At 40.4% G+C, this 23,012-nt stretch overlaps 1 protein-coding gene across 7 annotated transcripts in view; it reads right to left on the reverse strand.

Annotated features, from left to right (window-relative positions):
* Window positions 1–23,012, reverse strand: part of CAB39L (calcium binding protein 39 like) — a 66,581-nt gene that overhangs the window by 23,739 nt on the left and 19,830 nt on the right. For 6 of the 7 annotated variants that reach the window (XM_041128723.1, XM_030036286.2, XM_030036284.2 and 3 more), the window contains 2 exons: window positions 14,043–14,191; window positions 2,514–2,678 (listed from right to left, as the gene is read on the reverse strand). In XM_041128723.1, the coding sequence (XP_040984657.1) occupies window positions 2,514–2,678; window positions 14,043–14,144 (267 nt within the window). In that variant the 5' untranslated portion in view covers window positions 14,145–14,191. The remainder of the gene's footprint in view (window positions 1–2,513; window positions 2,679–14,042; window positions 14,192–23,012) is intronic. The other variant, XM_030036287.2, reaches the window with a different exon arrangement.

Raw genomic sequence — 23,012 nt, forward strand, 5'->3', positions numbered from 1 at the left:
ACTTTTTCTGTATGCACACTTTCCTCAGTTCTTCAAAGTTCAACAATAAATTTCATGTTTTAAATTTCAAAAAATCCAGTCTGATCTTGATTCTGGGCTCCTGCCCAAATCCAACTTTAGTGCTTCATAACAGTTTCATCACCAAAATTATACCTTGTTACTTGGAGTGGCAGAAGCAATAAACCTGTGTTTTCTATAGACGTGTGATGGATGTGTGCAATTCTCCCCTACGCACATGCCTGCCCCCAGCCACACGTGCTGTAAGTGTACTGGCAGATGAAACACAAATGAGACAGGACTCAAGTCTGTGCTTCTGCCTTATTTTCTGTGGGGCCATTAACTCTGGCCTCGCTCCTCTAAATAGCCATCAAGTTTCATGAAGTCTTTGAAAACACATCTTCAAAGGGGAGTACAGCTGTGCAAAACTGGGATCAAAGTGGGCAGCATGGTTGGTGAAGAGGAGACAGGGAGTCAGGACAAAACAAAGTAACCTACAAAAACACTATTCCCTTCAGAAATCAGATTTTCAAGTAATTTATGATTTTGCTTTCTACCATTACCTATGCATCAAAAAATTAATTTGCATGTTATAAACTGATAAAATTGCTTGTTCAACAAAGAAACCTAAATGCCAACTGTGGCCGCCAATATAAAATGGAAGCAGAAAAGTTGATAAAACTGAAAAAGTCAATGGGAATATGAAGACAAAGCAGCACATACTCTTACTATCCTCTTGTTCAATGACATTTCTTTTCTATTGTTTTGCCAAAAGAGTATGTATAACAGCTTTGCTAAATGATTGAAAAGGTTTTTTCATGGAAAAATCTATTTTGCAGTAAGACTTATTAGAATTGTTTGTATAACAGTAATTCAGCAACAGATTAAGTATTTCATTCAGTGCTTGCATTTGAAGACTGTGGGTTCAATATGTCCATACAGAATTTTTTGACTGACAAAAGCAATACAGACTGTCAGGTAACTAAAAAAATGCAGTAGTTTTCCTTCTGTGGTGTATTTGCTAACAGTATCTTCTCTGCCCCCCTCTCCTTTTTTCTTAAAAACAAATAAACAAATTACTGGATTTTTAGAGGTTTGGGTTGTTGGGGTTTGGGGTTTTTTGTAATTAAGACATTTAACAGTAACCAGGGGTGGCAGGGAAAAGACAAATGAAAGGATCTCAATAAATTCTAGCATAAAAAAAAACATCTCCTGAACTTAAGACCCAAGGAAGAGTGAGAGAACTCCACTAACACCATTTCAAAAATTAATACAAAACAAATCAGTTCCTTGAATCCTGGCTTTACTGGGGGTAGGGGGAAGAGGGGGGAAAAGAAAACCCAAATCTCCCATCATTCCTTCCTTTCATTCATTTACAAAATGGAAAGAAAAGTAAAGTAACAACAAATAACTTCGATAAGGGGGAGAAAACTTCCACAAGAAAGTAACTCCCACAAAAGGTGACTCTGAGAGCATCAGACCATCTCTCTGGGGAATTGATTTTTAAGTTCAGTGGCTGCCCTGCCCTATACACTGGGTACTGCTCCTGCTTCAGACCTCAGTGGCAGAGGTTTGGTTCCTGGGAGCTGCGGATTTCTCACTGCTTGGAGGTGCTCAGACACTTGTGATGATTCACGAGCACCCGGGAGCCATAGAAATGACCATCGACCACAGGAATACTATAATGACCTGCCAGTGACGAAGTTTCTTCCCAGACCCTACCAGTCAAAGGTCAATTAAAAGGGTTGATATTTATCCTGAATTACTGCAATCTTTTCTACCATAACTCTTCTTATTTATAAGCAAGTTCAGTTGTCTGAGTACTTGTCTACTAAGTTTTTGGCTTTAACAACAAAACTGGCAAGGAGTTCCATGGAATATATAGATGTATACAATTAAATAATATACATATTAATATTAATCTTTCTGCTGGCAAAAAAAAGTCATATTCCTTTCTTCTTTTAATCCAAAGTAGTAAGTGGGGGCAACCCAATTTACCTTGCCAACTGTTGTCAGCTTTTAACACCTTTTTCAACTGCTTTCCTCTCAACTAAACCATCCTAATTTTTTTCAGCCTTTTTCACATGAGATGTTCCCATACTTCCAATTATTTTTATTCCATGTCCCTGGACCCCTTCTAAATTGGACATACTCTTCAGAGACAGAGGTTGGCTCTAGTTGCACTATCCCGAAGTAGGAGGTTCATCACTGCAGCTTACGAGGTCAGTCATAGACAGGATTCTCAGCATCATTTCCTATCTTGTTTGGATACATGACAATATTTCTTTAATGTTTTTGTTTTAATTAAAAAAAAAAAAAATCAGATGCATTGCAGTTACTTCCAGTATACGAGCACGTCTATCAGGACACTGACCAATCTACAGCAGCTACTTTCTTTAGCATGTGAAAAACAGTTTTGAATGCAATAAAATTATTTAGACTTCAGAAAAATACAGCTCTACTCACTGACAACACAGAGACCAAGGAGATGAAAAGGTTTATGGATGCTGACTTACCTCAAAATCTATCAGCTGCAGGTTGGCAATAAGTGTCACTAGAAGGCCACTGTTATATAGCTCTTGTGCCAGTTGAGCCACGATTTCTGTAGGTGGCTCCTTGTCTGTGGTCCCGCACAGAATTTCCTTCATTGCTTGCAGAGATTTTGACACTTCCTCTGATGCCTGCTCACCAGCAGATAAGGGGTTTGTTTAAAAAAAGAAAACAGAACAAAAAAAGCAAAACTGTTGTATTTTAAAAGACAAGCAGTTCAAAACAAAAGCTTCTAACCGTACCTACATTGATCGTTACCTATTGTAAAATGGTTTTAATAATTTTAGGTAGTCACTGAGGCTGGGATAGCCACACTGGAACCTGCAGGTCCTACAGAAGCACGCAGATATATTCAACTTAAACATGGCATGCCATTAATTACAGACCACGGGCACAAAACAGGGGAAGGACTGCAATTACCAACCGGTGTCAGCAAGATCCTTGACGGATTTGAAGACAGGCGCTGCCCTGCGGAAGCAGCGGCACTTTCACCATCGCTCCCCCTGTCCTCCCCAGCGGGTTCCATCAACACCCGTGGGGCAAGAGGTGCCAGATGAAGGTACCAAACCAGACAGCTCCTCCCGCCGGTAGGCTGGCTGCTGTGCTGCTTCCCCATCAACTGCTCACTGACAGACTGTCCCGGCTTGTCTACTGGTAATCCAATTAAATCCTTGTACCCCTGCCGGCTTGGCATTGCCACCACTTATTTCTCCTCACCACGTCTGGTTTGAGCCAGCATCTTCCGCAAGGGATTTGCCTATGGATCGCGCAGGCGCTTCAGTCTCAGGTTGGGAAATTAATTAAATTAAACAATTTGCTTTAGTAAAGCTCCATAGCTGCCACCAAGTGAACTAAAATAAGTCTTTCGTCTTTTGCTCCCACCTAGCGTATACTAATTCTGTGCAATGTTTCAGGTACTTAATGCAGAGGATGAATCAGGAATTACCTTATAACGTATCTTGGCCAGAAAGCTTACAACAGGAAAATGAAAGAGAAACGCATATGAACAGGTAACAGCTTAGCATTCATGTCAGTCAGCAGGTTTAAATCAGATGTGAACAGGAACATCCCACTTCCCAAGGGAAACGACTGCTGGCCACAGCATGGCAGCTCCAGCTCACACTCTCCTCCCAGGTTTGCTCCACTTCATATAAATAAAGACTCTGTGGAGCAAATGCATTGTTTTTTCATGTGTGTGTGCGTGTGTGCTTTAAATGACACCTGCTCTAGCTGTGGAGGCAACGGCTCTTTCTGGGTCAGGGTATATTTAATACATGCGTGACCCGCAGCAAGGCTGGCTGGATTTTTTGGCAGGGAGTGGGATGGAAGTAAGGGACAGGTTTGAAAGTAAAGCTGAGGATGACAGCAAAGTGCCAGGCAAGATGGTTAAAGATGCTGAAGACAGGACAGCGTTTCACATCTATATTGCAAAACATTTATTTGAAATTAGTGTTTCATTAGCTTAGCAAGGGAGGAAATAGATAAATAAATAAATTCAAGACACACACACAGAAAACCCAAGAGTCATTTGTAAAAGCTAATTGGACATTAATGGATGTTCAAAGCCAGATCAATAATTTCAATTCATCTCTCACATAAACTGAAAGGAAAAATGTCATGCTTTCAAATACCACCCCATCAATCTGCATAAAATAACCACACTGTGCTCTGGAGAGGCATCTTTCAGCTACTGCTGATCTCCCAACACTTTAATACTGATTTAAATCACAGATTTTATTCACACTAGTGAACAAAAATCCTAGAAAGAACCTAAAAATCCTAGACACCACCCCTCCCCACCCCCCAATAAAAAGTCACTTTCACATTGCATCTCCCTGGAAGATTCAAGCATTGATTTTGCACAGCATAAAGAAATTTTCTCCCCCAATCTGTTTGTACCTACTCTCAGTTTTCTGCTAGTTGAGATAGGTCAGCAGGAGCGGCGTGTAAATGAATATGACTATGTGATAACTTTAACCACAGCAGAAGTCTTGTTGTTCCTTACTGTCGCTCAGCAAAAGAGCCTATTTTTACCTCAAATGTTAGTGGTATGTCACTAGAGATATCCCACAGAGTACAGATGGGATTAACAACAGGGGTGCTATCTTGGGAACTAAAGCCCTAAAACTTTATAAGAGCTGTGCAAATATTTTCATATCAAAGGAAAAACCCATACATTTTTGGTTTTTCACCCATTCTGCTGGGCAGGGTGTGAATATCTCTGGCATTCTGTGGTTAAAAAAACCACATTAATACCTTTCAAGTATAAATAGTCCTTTCTGATACATAGAAAAATGTCTGCAAGACTGAGCTTTAGGTTTAACTCTCAAAAAGGAGACCAAAAAGTAAAGCGCTACAGGAGAAGACGTAACTACAGAACACCGTGGTGTTGATGGGCACAGCTGGGCACCACAGCTGTATTTCTCTAATCATCTGCCATCCCATCCGCTCATCTTCTCAGCTTTTCTACACGCAATTTACATTTTGTGTTTAACTTCCCCCTCCTTCATATCCTCTGGATAGTCTGTGGTTTGACATTCAACCCACCACCAAAAGCTATTCCCGGTCAAATCTAAGGACTGCTCTTCAGTGCCTATCCCTCATAATCTATCTGGAGGAAAACCATAATCCTGAACACAGATCCTTAAAGTAACAGCCACTTCTAGCCTCCACTTTGACATTTCCACTTAATCTTACTGCATTTTTAGAATAATACCCCAAATACATAATCACTGTTTCTGGGATGGAAACTTGCTCAAGTCTCAGGAAAAAAAAAAAAAAAAAAAAAAAAAAGGAAAAAAAAAAAAAAGACATTCCAAGATCCAAAGACCCAAGATCTGTCCAAAACAAATAACAAAACGAATACATTCACTCGCATACATGGAAAATACCAGATGACAGAAACATAGCTGCAGAACAGCTTGTCATAAGGCAGCAGACTGGACCTGACCCTCTTCAGAAAAATTTGCAAAACCCAGCAAAAACCTCAGCAAGACACCCTTCCCCCCAACAATACCACAAACAGAATTTCAGTTAAAAAAAAAAAAAAAAAAAAGAAAAATTGATAGAAACTCCAAAGTCTGTTATGACTTCCGTACTACTATTTATTCTCCATCAGTGAGAATAAATAGCAACAGCCACAATAGCAAAGTGCTGCAAGTGCTCTCACTTCAGCAGAAGTTACAGAGCAAAAGAAAAGGTTTCATGAAATATCTAAGCGCTTTAATCCATTTGAATCGTTCTTGCAATTAAGCACAATCTTCTTTCCAGAAGATTTTCCTTCTATCCTCTAGCTATGAGTCCTTTACATCATGACTGCATTTATGCTGTTCTATTTAGAGAAGCCGGTGTGAGCAGAGGGAAAAAAAGAGGGAGATGAGATAACTGAACACAGAATCCTAAACAGAACAGCTTATAAATATTACATATGAATATCAAAAGTGGGATACACTGAACTTTGGACAGTTACAGTTGCAGACAGAGACAACAAAGCACAAGATGAAATGCAAGCTAATTCCCAGCACACACATCAGTTTAGTGTCTGCGCTGCTGTCACTGCACAGACGTCAGGATCTTGACCTCCTAAAGCAACTTGCAGGTTTCTAGTCTACAGGCATCTCAGTTCACAACATCCAAACTTGGGAGGATCCAATTCCACCAGAGAACACTGAAATTCAGGGTGGGTACATGGGTCTTAAATGAATTACAAGGCTGATTTGCAATAGCTGTGTAAGGAGAGTGAAGGAGAGCACAACCCATGCCCACCTGTGCAATGAAGGCAGTTTTTTTTTCAATGATGGCCATTTCTTTTCTACTTTCACCCACCAGAGGACTAGGAAGTTATTTCCAGCAAGAAATAACTCTTTATCCACAGAGCATAGTTTATAGTGACCAGCAATCCACAAGAGGTTTCTGGGTCCATTTTAAAATACAACATTTTGTGTAAATATTGAAATCTAGCAACCTTTGGGTTACTTTGCTAACCCTACTGGACTAGGTGAGGTACAATAGCCTTGGAGCTGGAAAACTGACAACATCAATAAGCCTATATAACTTCTCTACGTTAAATTATAAACGTGTTCAACCTCCCCTGCTTATAAAGTTAATTTTTTTGTCAGCATTAATGTGTCTTTCCAAACCTACTAAGAGCTTCAACAATGAGTTGAAGATACTTGTCTCAAGCTTGTTTTCCTCATAGATCAAAGTCTTGTCATTTTCAACTTAATGGGATCCTAACACAAAGAAAGCAGCTTATGAAGAAATTACTCCCTGAAATTCTATATTAAAAAAAAAAAAAAATCTTCCCTGAAAGACCTCAAGACTGTCCTCTCCGCAGCCTAACACACATGTGAAGACCAGCCAATTTTTTTTGCAAAGGTTCAGTCTTTACTGCAGAATGGGTAACACTATGATGCCTATATTGAAATATTTCCCTACTCCAGTGTTGATCTTCCTTTCCCACGGTGCTAATATTGGGTTCTTCAGTTTAACTTGCTTTGCCAGGTCTAGAAAATTTCCGATTTTTTTTCTGGGTTTTCTGGACTGATCTCTACAGGAGGGCCAAAGTGCATGATAATGTCCTTAGGGCAGTAATTTAGCATTATTAAGGAATGCTGCAAAACAGTTATTTTTTTCTTTATATTCCACAGTTATACAAGACAGTTCAGTAAGGAGTTTCTTGGGTTTTTTATTAAGGGATTACAAAGAAATCCTCCAAGTCTTAAATTTTTTCTGTTCATCTAAAATCTTCCAGAGAGATTTTAAAGAGTAGCACAGAAGGCTAAAACAAAGGTCTTATCTGTTGTTCACACAGGAAGCTAAATTTTTATTTCCATAATTACATGAGTTGGGACTTCCCATACTCAAAGGCTAAGCTGTTTTATTGCAACACTACTTGTGTGTGACATAGCAAAAAAAAACCCAAAGCAGATCTTCTGCTTCATAACTCAAAACTTCATACAGGCAGGTTTTTTAAAAACCCCATAGCACACCACAGAGATACTTTGCCATGAGTCCCCAGCTTCAGCAACTTAAATTTCTAGCTATTCCAACTGGCTTAATAAAAATTACCTCTACTTACTAACCTTGCCCTTCTCCCCTCCTTAGCTACTTATGGTAATTTCACATTTACCTTAAAAGTACCATATTAAGTGCTCGTGATCCAAACTTATGCTTGTCAAAGAGAGAGAGAGATGGATCTCCTGTTATGCAATGTAGATCCATTGCATCTTTTTACTCCTCTCCAAGGAAGATTACAAAAACCATAAGAGAAAAGTATCAAGCCTTCAATAATCAACAGTCCGAGCTCCTACACCTGAACTGCAACTTTTCAAATCTTTCAGAGGGTTGTCTCTATTTTACCTCTGTTTCACCAACAGGCTAGAGGTTTCACACAGATGTACATATATGTTACAGGTCAGAAGGGCTTATTCTTACTTTTATTCATCCAGGGACTTAATACAACATTTATGACCAACCATAACAGTGAAGAAAAAACAAGTTGCATGAACTTTTTCCACCTTTCCAAACTCAGATATCAAATATACATAAGAAAAATACAGAATGCCTGACATCTAGCATCTGCATAGCAATTAGGAAATCCTCAATTGTTCATAAGAATATGATGAATAGGATCGTACAGCTTCTGTTTGTGTACCCAGCTTATTTCCAGGGCAAAAATCTCTTTCTAAACTGTTGCTCTCTAGCACAGCAGCAGACAGTAACACACACAGATGCCTGCCAGCGTGATGTTAAATACTCCAATGTGTGAGTCAGTGAACTGCCAGTACTCCATACTATATATTACAACCAAAAGCATAAAGCTCCTTGGTTTGGCTTTATCTTGTTTAAAAATATTCTCACTGTGTGATTCAAACCAATGTTCCTCCTAGAAGAACAGTGCCAACACAACTCTCTCTACATGCAGCTGTAAGGACTCCCAAGAAAAGCCGTTAGCAGATCTGAATCCAACACCTATGTAGCTTCAGGATCATCTCAACTGACCTATCCTTGGTACAATTTCATGCTAAATGGATATATAGGAACAAGCTGTGGACATTTTGGATCAGGAGGCATGAACTCTGTCATTTAGCAAAATATGGTCTAGTAGTCAAGGAAGCTGGGAAAGACAATTTGGCCAAGCAGGCACAACAGGGAAAAGCCTTTTAAAAGGACGTATGATTAAATGGAAGAGCCAGGTTTGCCCTACCTGGACATAAATTCCTTTCCCACCGTTAATCCTGCACTTAAGTCACAACTAAAGGTTGTAAAGTCCTTAAAAATGATAATAATATTTAAAAAAAAAAAAGCAACCAGAAGAGACAGGTTTTAAACTCTTGGCACCAGCACCTGACGGTACCTGGAGTTTCCCCCACCTCTAGAGCAAGAACAGGCCTTAGCAGAACGGGGAAGCTGAAACGCTCCACAAAACCCCAGGGCATGCAGAGCTAGAAGGAATGGGTGCCAAGCCCTTCTTATGTTATTCCCTCCTCCGTTTCAGTGTGCAGCAATCAAGTCAAAGGCAATTTTGCAACTGACTTTGGCAGCTGCAGAATCGCATCCACAGGTATTTACGGTCACGGTAGTCACACAACCATTCTTCCATGCAAATGCACATCACGTCCTCTGCATGCACCTCATCTCACACACTGGTCCCCAGTTGCTTTATCAGCACAGGAGCAAGCAAGGTGAACAGGAGCTGATAATGGCTTTGTTGTTGCTATGTAAAAAAGCAGGATTTATTCGTATAAATATTTGTTCCAGAAATCTTAAAGTCTTTTAAGTGTAGCCTTAATAAAATGCTGCTCTCCTGACCCTTCTGAACAGTACCAAATTTGTTACAGTACACGGAGATGAAACAGAGGACAGATTACAGTGACCTACCCAAACAAGCAGTCTCATTAGATATATTTAAGTGAAAAGGGAAGAAGCTCAACACTTCAGGTTATTTTACAACTAGCTTCACGATGTTTCTGAACACCAACTAAGGGCGCTGCAGCCTATGGTTCTGTCTGCCAGGAAAACACTCAGCATGGTGCCCTGAACCAGCTCTAACTCCCTTGGGTTCATATCCAAGTCTTGGACTAGCTGCGCCCAAAACTGCAAAACTTTCAGCCCATCTAGCCCAAGCACAAAGATCAGGCCAAGTTTCAACTGACCCCAGATCCGTTTGCTGTACTAAATTAAAAGCCTGTGACACTTTTGAAGACTTTTGCTGCAGGGCGGGTTCAGAAAATGTTACCAAACCTGTAGGCACCGCAGATGGCACTGAGTCACGGGTGCCGCACCCAAAGGTGTTTGGTTAGCAGGGAGAGGGTGATGTGTTCAAGGACATCCTTCAGTGAATACACAGCGAATGCCACCCACACTGCTTTGTGTTGACCCGACTCAGCGGCTGAACACAAGACTTCAAGAAGTCGGGATGCCACCCCTCTTTTTTTTGTGAGATGGGTCAGGCGTCTTTTCTATTAATGTTCTTTTACAACATCTATCAGCAAAAGACATGGTGGCATATCCGTAGTAAATGAAGCAGTATGAGCAGCGTCACATGCTGTCTGTTCTTCCTCAGGTTCAACGGATCTGTCCACTTGATATCAGGGCTTCTCCTCTCTTGCTCCCTATTTACATGCATCCTCCGAAGGCTGTAAGAGTACATGCCAGAAGGAAGAGTGTCTAAGCTCTGAAGTCTTCATTTCCTAGGTATTTAAATACTTCCCTGTTTTTCTAGTTAATTCCAGAATGGGTATTTCTCATTAAATCCAAGCACAGTTTGGTTCTACATGACCAGGATTAACTTTTTATGGCATTTATAGAATTCAGTGATAAAATTTAATTAATTGTTCTTCACCGCATCAAAGCCTGAACAGGATGTCAGCAATTGTATGTGCCACAAGAACAGCTTATTTATTTCAGATGTTGGAAGAGAGGAGGATGGTTGATAAAGAGGGCTTCAGTCCACTTTTCCAGCTCTGTCTTGCCCTACTTAATCTCCCAATTGTTACATTAGATTTGCCAGTGCTGCAATACCTTCTATAAAATAGCTGTTATTTTTAAAAAAATTTAAAAACAAGGTATTAGAAAGAGCGCTTCAAAGGAAAAGGAGCCACGTGCAGTGGCACTTCTAAACCTGTGGCCTATCAACCATAAGAATGTAGCTGAGAAAATGGCAAAGCTTTAAGCACACACACATCCACGCAAGCAAACCAACAACCAACCCACCCATAAAATAAAAGTAAGAACCAAATATTCAAACTTAGCCCATTTTTTAGTTGAGAGTGTTTAAAAAGCATTATGGCAACACTACACATACTAATAGTTAAAAAAGACACATGGAAGAACTGGGTCAAATTCAACCCTTATCTAAGACAACAGATGCTAGTGCAGTCAATAGAGTTCAAAGTCTGAATGGGTCCTATTCTATGACTAACAAAAAGCATCATTAAGAAAGAGTGCAAACTTCTGTATATGATGTGCGTACATGGAAATGTGTCTCGGAAAAGATGTATAATTGCCTTCATACTTACAAGTGGCTTCTCTGCATCCTGTGTATCAAGTTAGTGTCCTGCCACCTCTTCCCATTACTCAGAAAGTCTTAACTGGTCTGCTGCAAGGCTCCCTCTACCTGCAGACTGCATAGCTTGGTGGGAATGATCATTTCTGCATTATCTAAAAACAGCCCCTCTGAGGCACAGATGGTTCCTGCTGAAAGTTGCACAAAGTTGTATTAGAAGCACCAAGCCTCTCCCTGTCTGACCTCACACCTCCCCAGCTGCCCAGGGCATCTTCACCTCGTACTTATGATTTCTCAACTGGGAAAGGAAACAAGGAGGTTCTCTGCTAGCCCTGCAGTTAATTTAGGCTTTGCCAATTCCGGCTGTATTAGCAGCTTTCAGCTGTTTCAGCCCACGTACCACACTGACTATGCTACAACAACAGCTCAATTGTCACAGGATAAATCTTCTTGCTTAAACATCTGAGGCAAGTCCTAGTTGGAAGCTATTCTGCAAGCAAGCAAAATCAGGGATGCTGTGGAGTCGTACCCCAGAAGTCCTGGGAACCTCAGTTTTATGGTGAGGCAAAACGGCACCTCCCCAGTTCACATGGAAGACTACAAGGAGCCAGAAATCTGAAAAATCAGAGCCCCGATTCCCAAATTTCTGCATTCACAGGCCCACAGGGTCCAAAACCATCTCTTGGATATCCAGGGTCTGTGGCTCTTGCAGGAGCCAGACCTCTGGGCCCTTTTATGAAAGTTTGACACATTTCATCTCCCTTTGGAAATCAAATTGGAGACAAATTTTAAAACCTTGCCAGGTTTTGAAGAGCACAGAGTACTGCACTGTGCTTTGTTTTTCTTTGCTTTTGTTTTCAGTTAAGTTTCTCTAATCATACTCATGAAAAGACAAGATGTTATTCATTAGTATTACTGAGAGAGTAAGTTTTGAAAACCTGTGTGTCATTGAAAATCTCCCCATCATCTTTTCTTCTCCAATTCGAAATGCAAACAACACTTAAAAATGGTTTTACTAAGGCCACAAACCTGTTTGGAGAGTAAGAGATGTGGTGGGGTGATTGTTTTTGCTAGAGTTATTTTTCCTTCCATTTTTAAAAGTTTATCATTGGCACAGTACTAAAGATATTCCTTAGGATTTACTTCCCTAAACTCAGGAGAATGAATCTGGCTATTTTAATAAGTATTTATTTCAGGACAGCTCATTGCAACACTTTAGATAAAAGGCAGTGTTACTAAGGAGTCTCACATCTTCCCTTCTGAAGGGAGAAAGGCCCTATGTGCTTCCTCTACATCACAGTGCAAAGTCCTGAGTCAACAAGCCATATGTGTAAAGCATATGTGTAAATACCATCCAAAAAAAGGCTGGTTTCTTCACTTTCTGCCTTGCTGCTGAAGTGACTGCCTTGTCCCCCCTCCCTCCTCTCCCTGATCACCCACATTCACCCCAGGAACAGCCTCCATCCCATAGCAATAAAGCATGGCAGAAAATACTGAAAACCAACCTCCTCCTGTAAAATAAACATCGTGATTAAATTCATGAGCTGTTTCTATCCTAATACGCCAGGGGAACGCTCCCGTATCTTTTGCTTTGTAAGGAAAACACACACCAGCTGTTCTGATTTTTATGAAAAATTTACATCAAGTTCTCAATTTTCTAAGAAATCTGAATTTCTCCTCCTTTGTCACTGACACCCAAATAAACAAGCCAGCTCAAAGCCCAAAATCTTCAAAACCACAACCCAGAGGAGTCATGCTGCAAAGCAAATCAAAAAGAAACCCAAGTCTAGAGCTTCTGCTTTGAATGTCGTCTTTAATCAGGCTCCGAGGGATGAATTCATCAAGGGAGGGCAGACTGTTGGTTTATTTAGTCACTTATTTTAAGTTTTAGTTTGGAGTCAAATTCTCTCAGTACTTTTCAGTTAACCGAAGGTATTTCAGCATGAGACATCAAATACCAGAGGCCTTCCTGAAATCCGTGTGACTGATCTTACACAATTAACAGACTTTGAGCTACTTGCTTTGAACCAAAAAGTTTCAAGAGGATTTCACTAAGGGCACAAAGGGCTCTGTGCTTACCTTTTGGGTTGGGTTCATTCTAATACAGGCTCCTGCACAAGGTGGGGGAAGCACAACATGCACACACAAACATCAGCTGCACGAAAACTGTGTTAATGTCACTTATCAGCTATTCCTGTTTCCACTGACATTCAGTATTAACCTAAAATTAGTTTGTTGTTAATTAAAAACATACACTTCTACTACAGTAATAATATAAAGAGCCAGAGTCTCAGATGGAAAAAAAAATTAAATTATTTGATTTTATGTAAGCACAAATTCCTAATTGGGAGCATTTTGTACGCTGGGGTGCATCTTCTCAAATGGTCACTGGAAGAGTGGCAAAAGTAACTCAGGTCTGTGTAAAAGAGTTAGAAGACAGCAACAGTATTAGCAAAAACCTAGCGTTATAATTAGAATATGAGTAGCGCAGCTCATTTTGGAAGCACTAGCACCCAGAAGATTGGAAAGGATGGACAGAGTGAGATCTCTTTTATATACATATGAATACATATAGGTTTGCTGTTTTATGCGAACAATGTTCATCAGAAGTAAGTTTTGCTCTCTGGGTACCTACACATTAATTGGCAGTCTCATTTGTTATCCTGCTAAAACAATTAACAGTATAATAGTTTTAAAATAGCCTTCCAAGCTGTTTTGTTAGGTGCATTACTATTCGAAGTAGTAGGAGATCACTCTTTGTTTTGGCTGAGTCTCCTGGATCATAACATTTTCTTTTTGACCCCCAGGTCTGTAGTACTTATGCAAAAAAACCCCGATTTCAGCAGGATCATTCAAACACAAAGCTACTTACACGTGCAAGCACTTGCAGAACCAGGGCAGTGAGCGAACACAATTTTATTCCCTTTATTCTACTGTTTTCCCCCGCATAAAAACCTTACTGGTCTTCTACAACACTACCTCATACCTTGTCTGTCTTTTTTTCTTGTTTTTCCAATATGGCCATGTTTTCTTTCAGAATTTTCACAATCTCAGCCGGATTTTTGTGCGATTTACTAAACAAAGGCATGGTTTTTCTTCACCTGGATTTCTTCCTTCAGGACAGAAGACGACTGCCTTAAATCAAATGAGAAACAAAAATAGCTTTTAAGGTTTACATGAAAATGCAATAAAACCACACAAAGGCATTATGAACAAGAAAAGGTTATGCCTCAGGCACTCTGTTTTGCTTCAGCTACTCAGTAGAGCAGTAAAAGTTCTCACGTACAGTTGCAGCAAGTTCATCCAGGATTCACAAGCCACCATTAGCACATGGAAAGCAACTACTAAGCACCTGCATGGGAGCTGAATTTTTCCTAAAGCCCCGGACCCACAGGTCAGTGCTCCAGCGAGTCTGTGCCTATATCCAATGTTTTCTGGACACTGCATATCTGGCAGGCTCAACTAGATTTCTGACAGGGGTTTCTGCCAAACTGGTTTCGTTGTGATGCAGCTACCTAACTGTAGACGCCAGCATACCAAAAGCGTCCTTTGTTTAGAGCATTGCAAGGTAAGGGTCCCAGCTTCTCTACCATTACTCCCTCTTCTTCAGCTGCTTTTCTTTTTCAGCCTAAAGCTTCTCAAGGGGAAGCAGTTTAAGCTATCCCCTAAGTATGACAGACTTCAAGAATCTGTGGGTCAGGTCTCACTTATGTAAAACATTGCTTGAATTAAACAAGGAACAGAGGATCAGGCCCAAATACGGACACAAATGTTTTCATGACATTTAAATGAAAGACTGAGCATTTTAACAAAAATGGGTTTGTTTGTTTAATTTAAAACATTCTTCCTCTGTATGGTTAGAAAGGCAAATACCACATCACTGTATTTATACATGAAAGAAACCAAGTAGCTTAGTTTCTGATCCTACATAGCATTAAGTTGTGAATTCCAATGGGTTTTGCTGAGGGTCCAATACAAAGATCTACTGAAGTCAACAGACAGACTATAGATGGGAATATGCTCTGGCTAAGGCAGTACCACTTTCCAGGGAGAGCCCAGCACCATTCTGGACCACATTCCAGTTTGCACAATAAAGAGGAGGTAAAAAAAAAAACAAACCACAAACCAAAAGCAAAAATAATCTCAAATTTTCATCTCTTTCCACAACAAAAGACAACCATCACCATCCCTCCCCACGCACATTTGCAAGATCAGTTGTGAAAACATAAATATATACAAACACCACTTCAATCTCCTTATTCTTCTTCAACTTTTACAATTAAAAAAAGGCTTTATACAAAAGGTTTTAAAGGAGAGAATTTAAACAGCACAATACACACAGTATAAAGAAGAAAACCCAGTGGTCCCAAAGAACCCACTCCTCTCATGCTTCGTTGTTACTACTGACACGCTCCAGAGTCCATCAGGAAGTGTGACCCCATTTGTGCCACCCATCCATGTGTTACTAATCCCCAAATATCCTATGGAATGAATACCCAGAGTAGATATACATTCTATTACAACTATAAATAGCAACCATATGAAACAGCCAAGTACAAAATTCAAACCATAGAGGAATACTTTAAAAAAAAAAAAAAAAAAAAAAAAAGAAAAATTAAATATATCTATACAGACTCTGCCCTAACATCTTATTAAAAACATTTTAAAATATTTTTGCAGATTATCTTTACAGGAACAGTTTCTATGACACACAGGAAATATTTTTAAATGTCTTATTTAAACCAAAAGTTCCTTTATAGTGTCCAGAGTAGTTGAATTTGTATATAGCTTCTCATTTGTTGCTAGGTCAGTTTTACAGGAATATATTCATATTCCACGTCTGAAAGCTCACGTCTTTCGGATTTCTATTTTCAAGGTCCTCACAGTTCAGTTCAAACTCATTTTTATTTCTGCAGTTTTGGCTATGTAACTGTCACTCCTTGGCTGAGCTCTCAACTGCGGACTCCTGCTCCCATGGAGCTCCCAGCTGAAAGCTTTGGCAGCACCATCCAACCAGTAACAGAGCACAGTCACACCTCAAGCTGAAAACATGCAAGGCTGAAGACTGGGATTACTAACGACTAACTCATTGGGGCACGCTCAGCTACATACAAGCACTGGAAAAGACTGGGATGCCAGTATTATACAATAAATTTGTTTAAATGCTGCTAGCAAGCGCCAAGCACCCCGTAATCCTGCACGTGCTGCAATTAGAAGATTAGTAATTCGCAACATACTTCAAGAAGGACCTGATTGTGCATGTTTTTATTATCCGTGAAGACATGGCATGAGGATGTGAAGATGCAAGAGAGAAAGTCTGAGAGCAGGAGCCCAACAGGCATGTTGCATTTCAGAAAAGAAGTATTTTCATCCAAGATGGGGCAGGTTTATTCAGATTGCTGAAGCCATCCCTTCATCCTCCCCTTTTAGAAGTCTCCACACAAGGAAAAGCAAAGCGGGAGATAATTTAATTTTTAAATTGAAGTATTCATGAGCTAGAGGTTCTGAGTTTAAAAAAAAAAAAAAAAAGTCCACATTTCTAACTGAAATGTTGACTATAAATTATAAACACATTTCCCTCCCAAAAAGTAACTTACATAGCTGTCTAGAGTATGGTGTCTGTATTTAAATAATCACTGATTTGCCATAAAATTCCAACACCCAGGCTAGCACTTTTCCACTGTATAGTTCCAGTCTTACTGCCGAGTTACCACAGCACTGCTCAGTGACAAAATACCATTTCTCTTCACTTCATACCCTACCAGTGTCCTAATCACAACAGCAAAATCACCGACAATAGGGCAGGAAGGGACTCAAGAGACTGTTTAGTTCATCCCTCCACTGAACAGAGCCAAGTCTCTGCTTCACTTCATTTATCAGTCTTACATACAAAGCAACGCATCCACTGTATGCAAGCAGAGGGAGACAGAGAGGGAAAGGGGAAGAGCCCCAGATGTGCATCAAAGAATGTTTTTGGATTTACCCCTTTTCAGGACACAGTTTTTAAGCCATCAGCATCTGGCAAAAGATTATCCATCACTTCAGAATATACATACTGGCAGCTGCAGGTTATGGTCCCTTTTGCTTCTCCACGCAGGAATCTCCAAGGGGGCACATGCTAGTCACAATTACAGGTAGAAGCAAAAGGGGGTAAAGTCACTCCGCTGAGATTTGGGAGTTGTACTCCTTAGTCTTATGGCTGGCTATTCCCTAAGGCACATGGCAAAACAAGGACTCCTCTCCTCCAGCTTTGCTCCTCATGACTGGATTCTCCAGCATCAAAGAAAGCACAAGCTCTTGCTAAAGCTCTTAACACAGCTGGGCATTTCTGCCCTGTCCTCCTCCTTGTATCAGCTCTGCTCTCTCAGTTTTACTTGGAAGGGAAGGTCTTCTCTTTGGTAGAGGCACTAATTTAGTTTAAATTCACTATCCCTTTCATCACTTTTTTTCAGTCCATTTTTTGGAGCTCTGTATTTTCCAGGCATCTAGCCCTCTCTCAAAGTTGCTTGAAATTGGCCAGCAAGTTCAAAAGTTACCATGGGAAGAGAAGTAGGATGAGAGATGGACAGCGTGACCACATAAGCTTTGTTTTCTCAAGAAACCAGTCTAAAAAATAACTGAAATACAAAGATGAAAGACAACTGAAAAGAATGCAACACAGGCTTACCAAAGGTAGCTTATACTACAATCCCTTATATATATATATATATATATAGTTAGACAGATAAAACACAGTAGAACCCATGCATCCAACATGGAAATACACTGAACTGAATATAGTAGAAAATAAACTAGTTGAAGGAAAATTATCATGTAAAGGAAGACTGATTGTCTGAGAAGTTAAGAGCAACTTGGGGACGGGATTGTATTTAGAGAGGCACAGGAATTAAGAGCATACCCCAAAATTGTGGTGCCTCAAAATAGGAAGACACTATCAACAGTGAAGAGGATTGTAATATCATTACCTGAGAAACTGGATTGCCTCACGGACTGAGATAATAAAAATAGGAAAAAAACTAAGAGCAGAAAGTATCAGATAACGCTGAATGGCAGAAGAAACAGAGAGTTTGTAGATGCCATATCCCTGGAAAAATTCAAGACCAGGTTGGACAGGTCTCTGAGCAACCTGATCTAGTTGAAGACATCCCTGCCCATGGCAGGGGGTTGGCCTAGATGACCTTTACAGGTCCCTTCCAACCAAAACCATTCTATGACTCTATCAATATCTCCTTCAAGCTGAGGACTTACCATGAGAAATGACAAAGACAGACACCTCGTGACTACACCCGTATTTTACAGACAGGAGAAAGACAGATGCAAATCTGTGATGAATTACGAAAGTAATTGCCAGTAGAAATACAAAGGTATTCATGTCTTTTGTACAAAGTCTTGATGGAACTTCATACAGAACACTGTACACAATCCTGAACACCCGCAGTAATGTAAAATCAACAGAGATTAGAGCGGGTGCAGAGAAGGACCCTAGGCTGGCCAGAAAAACCAGAAGACCAGCATGTCTAGGAGGCTAGAAGTGCTCACCTTGGTAAGCTTAAGATAAAATACAGGGAAGCCAAAGAAGTTATTTCAGCTCAAATAACAATAACACTTTATTTATGCAGAACCAAATGGCTATAAACTGCCCATGAATAAACTTAAGCTGAAAATGTAAAGGCTGCCAACCATTGGAGCTTTGAGATTTTGAAATTACCTACTCGACCAGGCACACTACAGAGCATCTGTTCATAAATTTTTGACACTGCTGTCTGGCAGCAAGGGACAGGGCTGAATAAGCCCCTTTCTTTCCTACTTTCCAGGAAAACTTTTTCCATCTAATGGTTATTCAACATATGTTTTTATAACATCAGAAATGCATTGTGGACAGTCCTGAATTCGTAACAGGGGACCAGCCAACTTCTGAAACATTTAGTTGTAATGATGTTATTTCACCCAGTGCTCTTGTGAGGAACTTACGAGACCAAAGAAAGAAACAGCTGTATCTCACCTGACCAACTCTCCCAGCCTCAGAGGTTGTATCTCCCGGTCACGGGGAAAATGTCCCAGCAGTGCTGTAGGAGGAACGGTGTTTTCCAAAGCCTGCTGCTGCCATCAGTATGAACAGGACATTTCAGCCACCAGAGCTGGAGAGTTCAGCATATTTTACAAGCCCTAGTTTTACAAAAATACTTTCAGGGAATAAAATTCCATGTTTATGTGGGAGAAAAAAATGGCACTGATTTTATTTTAGGTAAGTGACAGAAACACCAAAAGGCAATTTTAAAACACCACTTTCTAAATGTTTGGCTGTTTCTGTTCGAGACAGAAGAAGGAAAAAAAAAAAAAAAAAAATCACACAGGCTAAAGCAGCAAGTTAAATTGAGATGGACAAGGTTTACAAGAGGTGAGTTTTAGTGTATTCAGTAGCCTGTCAAGGTAACATAACATCCCTTCATACTCGGGGCACGCCTTCCCTCAGAGGCCTTCAACTCTGCAAACACTTAACCGAGATGGAAAACACACTTCCAAAAAAACCTATATACCTGCTGTTACTCTGTTTCCTCTGCAAAGGGAAAAGCTGAAGCACAGAAAGATCAGAAGACTTACCCAAGGCCACATAAAAGAAAATAATCAGTGGCTGTGTCAGGAAAGAAACCTAGATCATTTGACGCCAAAGCCTATGCTTTATCTTCAAAATATCTCTTCTGCCAGTTTATCTGCTCATAAAGGAGATGCACTAAGGAAAAAAAAAACCCACACACAAAACTTGAGAAACTTGAGCTTTTTAATACAACTATAAAGTACCGTAAGAGATCTAGTTCTGTTTATAGGCACTCTCCCCAGTTTCTTTGCTCTTAATCATATACTTTCTCAAAAGACTGCAGCGCAACTGAGCTTGGAAGCACAATGAAGGAAAAATGCAGACAGCAACATCACTCTACTCACCGGCCCATCCCACTATGAAGTGACTCAGTTAAGCAGCTCAGTAACAAATGCTTCCTCCTGCCTACAAAAGCAAGAATGGGAGAGAGCACATGAGCCCATCCATGCACTCTTCATAGACATTCCTCTGGACAAGCCATCTGCTCTTCAAAAATGAATGAGCGAAAAAATTTCCTTCCCTTCAAGTATCAGACATCTGCCTTGTCTTAGGTCCTAACCCTCATCGACTTATTGATCAGAATCAAAACTTTTCAATAACTCATATTGGGTAAGACCTTCTTGAATGGAAAGACAGACCTTTATTTTCCGTTCACCCCAGTGTGGCTAAGGTATTTGGGGCCTGAATTAGCACACTTTCTCCATAATCTTGCCTAATTCAGTCTCTACATAATGGAAGAGATGCTTTAGTCCCTCCTCATTTCTCCCTCCGGCCACATTTGAGAAAGTTGTTGCAATTACAGAGTGACATACTCAAACCAGGGGATGGAAGCCCCCATGGGTGATGATCACCTGGAGAAGTCCAATCCATCCTCCCCCATGCAGTGCCCTCACACGACCCACATTTCAGATGATATACAGAAGGAATCAGGGCTACATAACAAGTAACTTCTCTGCAAATCCTCAACGAGTTGCAGATTTTGGAAGGTACATTGCAAATGAAACAAACGATTAACAGACGAGAGGACAGTTTTATGGTTAGGGTGAATGAATGCCACCTCTGCTTGGCAACAAAATTATTCCAGAAACTCAAGAATTTACTCAGTTGCTTTACTCAGTAGCCTTGCTGTTGGCTACTTGTTGCATTACCTAGAATGAAGGTGGATAGTGGCTGAAACTTCACCTGAACACACAAAACATCACAGTAATGCCTCCTATCGCCACAAATGTCTCTTTTTAGCAGATGGCAAGCATCCTGAAGATCAGACATGGAAAATAAGTAGGCAGCTCTGCCCTTAATCTGATCACCTCTACAGAATGAGGATATTAATATCACATAGTTGTTCAATACTGTTATGAAACTGAAGGCATTCATGGTGATGCTCCATTCAAGTGCTGTGGTGTTGCTCTATGGAAGCACTCAAAAGAAATTAATAATTCTATTTTTAATTGAGCGCTTGAATGAGCCCATTCAATAAAAAACCAAAAAGCTTACATAGTCTCAGCAAACACAGAGGCCAAAATGAAACACCAAATAGCTATCTGGTCACTGAGGCCACAGTCTGATAAAATGCTTTTATTCCATGACAGTACCACCCTGCTCCACATCTATTCCCATCCCCACTCCAACAGCCTCTGTTGGAGTGGTGTGGCTGTTTGCAGGGCCACGTAGTGAGCCAGATCAGGGAACTGACCCAGGTTAACAAAAAATAGCCTGGTGGGGAAAAAAAGGTCACACCGGTTTCCAGTTCAGTTCTCCCCATAGTCTTACAAAGAACTATACCAGCACAAGAGGGGAAGAAGGGGATGAAAGGAAGGTAGAGAGACAGGGCTGCTGGACCAGATGCTACAGCTCAGGTGTTCACCAGCCAAACCCAGAACAAGGCAGTGATGATGGGAAAGGATGTGTAAATGTGTGATGATACAAACTTAATGAAAGTATCCTGACCAGGGTACAGAGAACAGACTACACTGGCACAGATAAATGCCAGACTTCAAGTTAGGAACTCTTTCAGTGTTTGACTCTGCTGCCTACTGTCCCTTTTATTGCAGCAAGTCCTGTGCTACCACATCTATTATTATCATAAAATATTTATTACAAACCAGCATTTGCCCAGTGCAATGCCAGGTAATACTGAGGTTCTGAAGTCACACAGAAGTGGCATCCTGTGGCACCATACTCACACCTGCATCAATCATCTCTGTATTACACAGACTCTCCCACTCATGCTAACAAAGTGGCTAGAAGTAGTAGGTTATTACTTTATGTTGAATAAAACTAGAAAGATAAGAAACCAGCGGTTTTACAGCCACCAAATTTGCAGGATTGATGAGTCAAGAATACCTGGGATCCCTATTTCCATTTGTCACCATGGAGGTCTTTCAAACCTAAAAAATTAAGAATTCAGTTCCATGCCTAACTGTAGTCCATAGCAAAACTCCCACAAGCTCAGTCACGCTGAAGGAGGTCTCTTAACTAATGTCTCTGAAGTACACATAATTCTAACAGAACAGCCCTTAACAGCTTTTCATTTATTTAAGTAAAAGGGAAACCAAGTTAAATTTCCTTTTCTAGTAGTAATAATAACTGTAGAAATAATGGAAACTGGTAATATAATTTAAATAACATAGGCAGCAGCCAGGAGGGAATAGGACTTCCTCTAAACACATTAGCAAGGAATATGAATATTATTTTTGCTTTTTGTTCAATATTACTGAAAGTTACCTCTCTACACAGCATTCACTTGACCATGTCCTTAGCAAGCCTGCTGTATTACTTTCAATAGCTTTGTAACAGATTAAAGTAATTTGCTATAGCAGTAATTTCACTTTACTACTAATATTAGTCCAGGAAAGAGTCTTTGCTCAGGAAAAAAAAGCTTCCCTTAAGCTCAATGAAACTTCTGCCTGACAGTGACTTTGTGAATAGCCCGCTGCACAGAATTAGCATTTCAGGTTGATGAGACCTATCGACTATAAATAACGAGATGGTTAATTTATATACACCGTTTCTTGTGACGGTTCACACGCGCGCTCATCTTCCCTTCATCTCTAACTGTCTCCTGCTGTCTTATGCAAGTGGCCACGCTCTCATTCCTCTGCATCTCAAGAGCTAGTCCGCAGCTGCAGACAGTCAGCGGAGAGGAGCAAGAGAAATGATATATGGCAGATATTTTATTTTTGGAAACCACACTGTAAATAAAGCCATTTCCAGAGATATTCCATGGACACGGAGCGCTTGGTCGCGGAGCCAGCGTCTTATGTAACAGGAGCAGTATTGTTTAGGGTTGCCTGCTTTAAAAAGCCACCCCTGGTAACACAGTTTACAAAGCTATAAAAAGCCAACAGCGTAACTACCAAG

This window comes from Aquila chrysaetos, chromosome 14 (genome assembly GCF_900496995.4).
Source record: "Aquila chrysaetos chrysaetos chromosome 14, bAquChr1.4, whole genome shotgun sequence".
NCBI classification, from domain to species: Eukaryota; Metazoa; Chordata; class Aves; order Accipitriformes; family Accipitridae; genus Aquila; species Aquila chrysaetos.